Genomic DNA, 8,937 nt, shown 5'->3' with positions numbered 1-8,937 from the left:
TCCTCCCTATTGTTGCTAAGTCCTTTCCTTTCCTGTTCTTCTTTCTCCCTCTTTGTATGTGCGTATTCTTGTCTTATTTCTTTTACTGTCTGTGTTCTCATCAGGAAAGCCAGCTCTGTCCTAGGATGTCCTCTCGACTCAGTGCAGGTGGTGGGAGACAGAAGGACTCTGACCAAAATAACATCACTGATGGACAAGGTCTCCCATCCCATGCATGAAACTGTTGCTGAGCTGGAGAGCTCCTTCAGTGACAGACTGCTGCATCCTAAATGCACAAAGGAGCGTTACCGCAGATCCTTCCTCCCAGCAGCTGTAAGACTTTATAACCATCACTGCTCCCAACAAAAACCACAATAGCCTACACAATGTAGGATAATATATAATATACTGTAAATAGTCCGGCCTGTTAAGGTTCAACACACAGGCACATCATGTACATTGTATATAGTGTTATTATTATTAGTAGTAGTATTAAGGTTAATATTGTTTGTTGATTTTATATATATTCTTTTCTTAATAGTGTGAATTATTATATCTTTATTTATATTTATAATAACTGCGGCTGCTGTTACACCCAAATTTCCCCTCTGTGGGACAATAAAGGCTGTTTCTTCTTCTTCTTCTTCTTCTGGTGTTTGGAGCTTTGGATAGTGACTGAAAGAATGAGATTGAGGATTCAAGCGGCAGAAATAAGTTTCTTTGGCCTTTTATCCCTTATTATGAGAGAACAGTGGGGAGAAGACAAAAAGACTGAGAAAAAAAATGGGGAAGAAACAGTAAATATCCTCAGGCCTCTGGATCAGTCTTAGAGCATATGAGTCACCTGATCAACCCAGGGAGCTAAACCAGCACCCACAAAACAAAGTTTCTAACTCTTAAAATGACTTTTAATTATTTACAGTCATATATAGTAGGAATGTCACCAATGAAACCTTTTGTGACTGCTTTGATGATGCTAATACTAATAACGTAGGACCACCCTGAAAAGATATAAAACAGGTGGTGGTGCTGCATGTCATAGTGGGAGGAGGGTGTAGGAGGTCAAATCAATGAGGGAGTTCTATGTTTGCACTGCATGTCATCATATTCATTTAGATTTTCCTTGTTCTGTTAAGCAGCATAGGGTAAAAGTTCAACACTAAACAGATAATGTAATGTGATGGGTTTTTTCCCAATGAGACAGACTTTTTAATATTTGCATCCTGACTCTGTTTTGTCACAAAAAACAAACAGTAATGTCTAATTTAACAACTTTCTCTTATTTCATTCTTGGAGCTTATTTGAATGTTGGAAAGTTACAATATTTCTATTTCACAATAACTGCTTTGCTTTACTTTGTTATAGTTTTTGTAAACACGTCATTGATTGTGATTATCTGTGTGAACAGAAGCTTACATGAACCTATGTACATGTTTCTGTGCAGCCTGTTTGTAAATGAGCTGTATGGTAGTACAGGGCTGTTTCCATTCCTCCTGATTCAGATCCTCTCTGATGTTCACACTGTTTCTGCTCCTCTGTGTTTCCTACAGATTTTCTGTGTTCACACATATGGAAGTATAGAATTTTTAAACTTAGCCGTCATGTCTTATGACAGATATCTTGCTATTTGTTTTCCTCTACATTATAAAACACAAATGACATCTAACAATACAGCTGTTCTTATTAGTGTGGTATGGGTGTGCTGTTTAGTGAATTTTCTTATTCAGTTGTCTTTAAACCTGCGTCTGACCCCATGTGGAAATGTTTTAAACAGTTTGTATTGTCAGAATTATCCAGTTGTTAAGTTGGCATGTTCTGATACAAACTTGAATAATATTTATGGGATTTTTGGTATTGTTCTCATTATTGGGGTCCCTCTTTTTCCAGTACTGTTCTCTTACACGAGAATCCTGAAAGTGTGTTTTTCTGGCTCCAAAGAGGCGAGACAAAAAAGTGTCAGTACCTGCACACCTCAGCTTGTGTCGCTCTTGAATTTTTCCTTTGGTTCCTGCTTTGAAATGTTGCAGAGCAGATTTGATACGACGAACTTACCCATCGCACTGCGACTCTTCATGTCTCTGTATTTTCTCATGATGCAACCGATTTTGAATCCGATCATGTACGGAATACAAATGTCAAAAATCAGAAATGTTTATAAACATGTGATCTGTTCTAAAATTTCATGTAGGTGCAGTAAAGCCTAAGTTACCGTGAAATGTACTATTTAAAACATGCTATTAAATCAATAGAAATATGAAAGCATCTCCCTGTCAATATCAACATGAAACTGAAACATAATGCATTTAGAACAGAATGTATATCATATTATATTGATCTGACAGTTTTGCAATATAATGCAACACTGGCGTCTTCAAGCAGTTGACATATACAGTTGTGCTCAAAGGTTTACATACCCCAGCAGGAATTTTTGCTTTCTTGGCCTTTTTTTAGAGAATATGAATGATAACACAAAAACATCTTTTCCACTCATGCTTAGTGGTTGGGTAAAACCATTTATTGATAAACAACTGTGTTTTCTATTTTTAAATCATAATGACAACAAAAAACATCCAAATGACCCTGATCAAAAGTTTACATACCCCAGTTCTTAATACCGTGTATTGCCCCCTTTAACATCAATGACTGCCTGAAGTCTTTTGTGGTAGTTGTGGATGAGGCTCTTTATTTTCTCAGATGGTAAAGCTGCCCATTCTTCTTGGCAAAAAGCCTCCAGTTCCTGTAAATTCCTGGACTGTCTTGCATGAACAAGACAGTCTCCCAGAGTGGCTCAATGATATTGAGGTCAGGAGACTGAGATGCTCACTCCAGAACCTTCACTTTGTTCTGCTGTAGCCAGTGACAGGTCGACTTGGCCTTGTGTTTTGGATCGTTGTCATGTTGGAACATCCAAGTACGTCCCATGCACAGCTTCCAGGCTGATGAGTGCAAATTTGCCTCCAGTATTTGCTGATAACGTGCTGCATTCATCTTTCCTTCAACTTTGACCAAGTTTCCTGTGCCTTTGTAGCTCACACATCCCCGAAACATCAGCGATCCGCTTCCGTGCTTTACAGTAGGAATGGTGTTCCTTTCATCATAGGCCTTGTTGACGCCTCTCCAAATGTAACGTTTATGGTTGTGACCAGAAAGTTCAATTTTGGTCTCATCACTCCAAATTACCTTGTTCCAGAAGTTTTGAGGCTTGTCTCTGTGCTGTTTGGCACATTGCATGTGAGATACTTTGTGGCATTTGCGCAGTAATGGCGTTCTTCTGGCGACTCAACCATGCAGCCCATTTTTCTTCAAGTGCCTCCTTAATGTGCACCTTGAAACAGCCACACCGCCAGTTTTCAGAGAGTCCTGTACTTCAGCTGATGTTATTTGTGGGTTTTTCTTTGCATCCCAAACAATTTTCCTGGCAGTTGTGGCCGAAATTTTTGTTGGTCTACCTGACTGTGGTTTGGTTTTGACAGAGCCCCTGATTTTCCATTTGTTAATCACAGTTTGAACACTGCTGACTGGCATTATCAATTCCTTGGATATCTTTTTGTATCCCTTTCCTGTTTTATAGAGTTCAACTACCTTTTCCCGTAGATCTGCTGACAATTCCTTTGCTTTCCCCATGACTCAGAATCCAGAAACGTCAGTGGCTGGATGAAAGATGCAAAAGTCTGTCTGGATCCCAGAAACTCACTCAGCTTTTATGCACACACACACTGATTACATGCAAATAGATCACAGGTGAGGATGTTACCTTTAGTAGCCATTCAAACCCATTTGTGTCAACTTCTGTACATGTTATCAGGCCAAAATCACCAGGGTATGTAAACTTTTGATCAGGGTCATTTGGGTAGTTTCTGTTGTCATTATGATTTAAAAATAGAAAACACAGTTGTTTATCAATAAATGGTTTCACCCAACCACTAAGCACGAGTGGAAAAGATGTTTTTGTGTTATCATTCATATTCTCTGAAAAAAGGCCAAGAAAGCAAAAATGCTGCTGGGGTATGTAAACTTTTGAGCACAACTGTAAATAGTTTTAAACTAAATTAATATCTGTTCACGCAGCAAGAAAGAGAAATACAGTGGACATCTGCTGCTAAATATAAAGATTTTTTACCTTTGTTTATAGCTAATGTTTATCACATTTTACATCTACCAAAAGGCAATTCACAGCACTTTACTCACTGTCGCTGGCAAACACATTAAATATGGATTATGGAAAATTAAGCATAAAATATACATAACAAGAAAACCACAAATTAAAAATCTTAATGAGATCGTGCCATTTTATTTTATGAATATGTTGAATAATATTATCAATATAAAACCCATGAAACAACAAACAGAAGCAGGTAATCTCTGTTTTTGATTTATACTTGTCAGAAATGTTCAGTTGGAAGGAGGAGCTGGTGGCTAACCCATGGTTGAATTTGTTTTAGGAAAAGTCATGGTCCAGTTGCACTGACAGGTTCTGGTCTTGACATAAGTCTGTTTTAGCTCACCATGAGTGCTAATTTTAATTATTACCTATAATTAGCCAGGATATGAAAATCTTGTCTCATCCATATTTACACTATGGAGGCCTAGCGGGAGTGATGAAAGACAACCTGCAATGACACAGAGAGAACATGCACACTCCACAGTAGTAAAGATTATGTCCCTCCCCCACCATATGTGCTTGTGCATGTACGTCCTCAGGTGCATGCATTTCCTGTCAGTCCAGGCACCTTTGCGTCCTTGATGGCTATGACTCCGCTCAGTGGGATGCGTTTTAGGTTGGGGACATATATATGAGTGAGGCCACACTATTTTTTTTGAATCATCAACTCTCACTGCAACAATCCAGCAGATATCTATCAGCAACCATGACAGTTGGCAAGGACTTTGCAAATGACCCCGATGTTCTAGGTGCATCTTCAGATGCACAGCTCGATGGACCCCTATGCAAAAAAGAGATCCAAAGTTGTCACTGCAGAGAATGAGTTTAGATTAGAATATTGGGGTATCAGTGGGTATGTGTATTTGGGTAAACACAGACATGGGAAAATTATGAGGTGTGTAGATTCCAGCCAGTTTTTATAGACATTGCATGTCTATAAAAACTTGAAAACTGAAGGCTAAGCTATAACCATTCATACTTAAAGATCATTTGTCTTGGATTAAGGACTTGTTTTTTTTATTCAGTGGACAGACTGGAGAAACCCACGTGTGTTCAGTGAAGTCAACAGTGCAATCAAGAGAATAAGGCTCAACTCTGCTTATTCTGCCTGGCTTATCGGGGCTGGGGCCCTCCTGCGTGGGGGGTGGGGCTGTTTTGCCCTGAGGCTGCTTTTGTTGGCTGGCTCGTTGGGAGTATGTGGTCTGTTCCTGGCAATTCTCTGGATGGGGTCGGGGCCGATGGCTGGACCCAGTTCATTCGGGTGGTGCCCGGCTCTCGTCCTTTCTGATGGGCTACTCTGCTGCTACTGCTGCTGTGGTGGGTTGGGCTATCTGCTCTTCTCCACCCTGGAGAGAAGGGGACCATCTCCTTTGGATGTTACCTGGACCTGGGAGTATAGTTTGCAAAGCAGCCCCAGCCTGTGCATCCTGTGTCCAAACATCCAGAGGGTCCCGCTCAGCCAGAACCCACGCTGGGGGGTTCCGATCAGTCTGAGCCCATGCTGGAAGGTCCTGCTCAGTCTGAGCCTCCCGTCTCGTCTCGCCGCCGCCGCTGGGAGCGCGGTCGGCCTCCTCTTCTGTCTCGTCGCCGCCGCCACTGGGAGCGTGGTCAGCCTCCCGTGTCGTCGCCTCGTCGCCGCCGCTGGGAGCGCGGTCGGCCTCCTCTTCTGTCCCGCCGCCGCTGGGAGCGCGGTTGGCCTCCAGACAAACTTTGGGTTTCCCAGCCTGTGAGTTCGGCCCCTTGGCCTGGGCGGCCCACCTGAACATTATGGACTATTTTTCTGGCCTTGTGCTATTTTTTGTTTGGGCCTTATGTTTTTGTTTTCAGTTCTGACCTTGGCCCTCCCTGGACTGCTTCGGCCATCTTCGTCCTCATCTCCTGAACTGTTTGTTGGACTGTTTTTTCCGGCTTGGTGCCGCCGATTTTTGGTTCATCCTGTGTTTTTGTTTTGTTTTGGACTTTGTCACTTCCCTGGCAGACCCCCTGAACTATCTTTGTCTTTCTGTTTGGTCTCCTGGGTTTTGTTTGTTTCAGTCCCTCCGTCCGGTTCCCCCTCCTCCCACCATGGTCTGGTGTTGTTTTGTTTTTGTTTTGGACATCTGGGGCCGTCCTTTTGTCTGTTCTGTTCTGGGTTTCTTTTGGTTGTGGGGTTTGCTTATGTTTTGCTTTCCAGTTCCTTACGTTCTCCCGGTGTCAAGTCTGCATCTTTGTTTCCCTCTCCTGTCTTTCTGTTTTACTTTGATAGTTCGTCTGGTCCCTGTCTGTTGTATTCAGTTTTATTTCCCCTGGTCTCGTCTTGGTAATCGGCATCGCCTGTGCTCCCACCTGTTTCCTCTTCCCTCATCAGTCCCCCGTGTATTTTAGTCCAGTGTTTTCAGTGCCTGTTGTCGCGTTGTTTCATCTTCATCGTGTTCTTTGGTTTCCTGTTGTGTGTATCCTGTTTTTGCCTTAGCTCTGAGAATTTAAGTCAAGTTGCTTTCTGTTCTGCCCTTGCTAAAATAAAGCTGAGTTGTTTTTTACTTCCGCCTTGTGTATCCTGCATTGGGGTCCTCCTTCCTGCCTGCCACACAGCTGATTCATGACAAGTTTATTTTATTTTCTGTATATTTTTAGAAGGTCTATTTGATTTTTTAGAAAGTGTAATTTTCTATTGCATGGCACTGAACAGGAGTGGCCCTCCAATCTCGTTGTACATTCTGTATAATGACAATAAAATCATTCTATTCTATTTTCAGAAAATGTGCTTCCTGCAATGCCGGCCAATTGGATTGAGAACAAAATGCCAGCCTGTGATATGACATAACCTCAGAAAGTCCAGGATGTCCTCTTTAGAGCACAACAGGATTTAATTGAGTTTCCTGTGCATGAAAATGTAATGTCCACTACAGAGGACAAAAGTCAATAGGCCGGGTCCCAGTATTAAACTAGCACCCACAAAACAATGTTTACTTGTAAAATTACTTTTAATTATTTACAGTCATGTATAGTGGGAATGTCAACAATGAAACCTTTTGTGACTGGCCTTGGTGCTGCTAATACTAATGACATAGGAGCAGCCTGAAAAGATATAAAACAGGTGGTGGTGCTGCATGTCATAGTGGGAGGAGGGTGTAGGAGGTCAAATCAATGAGGGAGTTGTATGTTTGCACTGCATACATAGAATTTCATTTAGATTTTCCTTGTTCTGTGAAGCAGCATAAGGTAAAAGTTCAACACTAAACAAATGATGTGATGATGTTTTTTTCCAATATGATAACTTAATTTTATTTATTTGAATGTAAAGCAATGAGAGAGGCTTTTTAATATTTGCATCCTGACTCTGTTTTGTCACAAAACAAACAGCAATGTCTAATTCAACACCTTTCTCTTATTTCCATTTTGGAGCTTATTTGAATGTTGGAAAATTACAATATTTCTATTTCACAATAACTTCTCTGCTTTACTTTGTTATAGTTTTTGTAAACACGTCACTGATTGTGATTATCTGTATGAACAGAAGCTTACATGAACCTATGTACATGTTTCTGTGCAGCCTGTTTGTAAATGAGCTGTATGGTAGTACAGGGCTGTTTCCATTCCTCCTGATTCAGATCCTCTCTGATGTTCACACTGTTTCTGCTCCTCTGTGCTTCCTACAGATTTTCTGTGTTCACACATATGGAAGTATAGAGTTTTCAAACTTAGCCGTCATGTCTTATGACAGATATCTTGCTATTTGTTCTCCTCTACATTATAAAACACAAATGACATCTAACAATACAGCTGTTCTTATTACTGTGGTATGGGTGTACTCGTTAGGGAAATTTCTTATTGCTTTATCCTTAAACCTGCGTCTGACCTTGTGTGGAAATATTTTAAACAGTTTGTATTGTCAGAATTATCCAGTTGTTAAGTTGGCATGTTCTGACACAAAGGTGAATAATATTTATGGGGTTTTTGATATTTTTCTCTCTATCATTATCCCTCTTTTCCCAGTCCTGTTCTCTTACATGAGAATCTTGAAAGTGTGTTTTTCTGGCTCCAAAGAGGCGAGACAAAAAAGTGTCAGTACCTGCACACCTCAGCTTGTGTCATTCTTGAATTTTTCCTTTGGTTGCTGTTTTGAAATATTTCAGAGCAGATTTGATACGACCAGCTTACCCAGCGCACTGCGAATCTTCATGTCTCTGTATTTTCTCATGATGCAACCGATTTTGAATCCGATCATGTACGGAATACAAATGTCAAAAATCAGAAATGTTTATAAACATGTGATCTGTTCTAATATTTCATGTAGGTGCAGTAAAGCTTAAGTGACCTTGAAATGTACAGTTTAAAAACAGAATATTAAATCAATAAAAATATGAAAGCATCTCGTCAATATCAACATGAAACTGAAACATAATCATTTAGAAAAGAATGCATATCATATTATAATTATTAATAAAAACATCTGCATTTATGCAATAAAATACAACACTTGAGCACTTAAGCAGTTTTGATTTTAAATTTAGATTTTAAACCAAAAATTAATATTTGTTCAAGTAGGAAAAAAGAGAACTACAGTAGATATCTGCCACTAAACATAAAGATTTTTAGCTTTGTTTATAATCAAATTTTACATCTAACAAAAGGCAATTCACAATACTTTACTCACTGTCACTGATACACAGTATAAAATATGCATAACAACAACACCAAAACGTAAAAATCTTAATGAGTTCATGCCATTTTGTTGTATTAATTCAATATTTTGAACATAAGACAAATGAAAAGACAAACTGAAGCAGGTGATTTCTCTTTTTGATTCATACTTG

The 8,937-nt window shown here is 39.9% G+C and overlaps 2 protein-coding genes across 2 annotated transcripts; both read left to right on the top strand.

Annotated features, from left to right (window-relative positions):
• The first annotated feature begins 1,235 nt into the window (after positions 1–1,235).
• Positions 1,236–2,183, top strand: LOC115790121 (olfactory receptor 1509-like). Its single transcript, XM_030743791.1, has one exon. It carries the CDS (start codon positions 1,236–1,238, stop codon positions 2,181–2,183), a length of 948 nt encoding a protein of 315 aa, XP_030599651.1.
• A 5,302-nt stretch (positions 2,184–7,485) lies between these two features.
• Positions 7,486–8,433, top strand: LOC115790120 (olfactory receptor 140-like). The gene has a single exon (XM_030743790.1). The coding sequence runs from the start codon at positions 7,486–7,488 to the stop codon at positions 8,431–8,433; it is 948 nt and encodes a 315-aa protein (XP_030599650.1).
• Positions 8,434–8,937: the final 504 nt, after the last annotated feature.

This window comes from Archocentrus centrarchus, chromosome 13 (genome assembly GCF_007364275.1).
Source record: "Archocentrus centrarchus isolate MPI-CPG fArcCen1 chromosome 13, fArcCen1, whole genome shotgun sequence".
NCBI lineage: Eukaryota > Metazoa > Chordata > Actinopteri > Cichliformes > Cichlidae > Archocentrus > Archocentrus centrarchus.
Note: the sequence above shows the minus strand (reverse complement) of the source record. Positions and strands in the feature narration are given on the sequence as shown.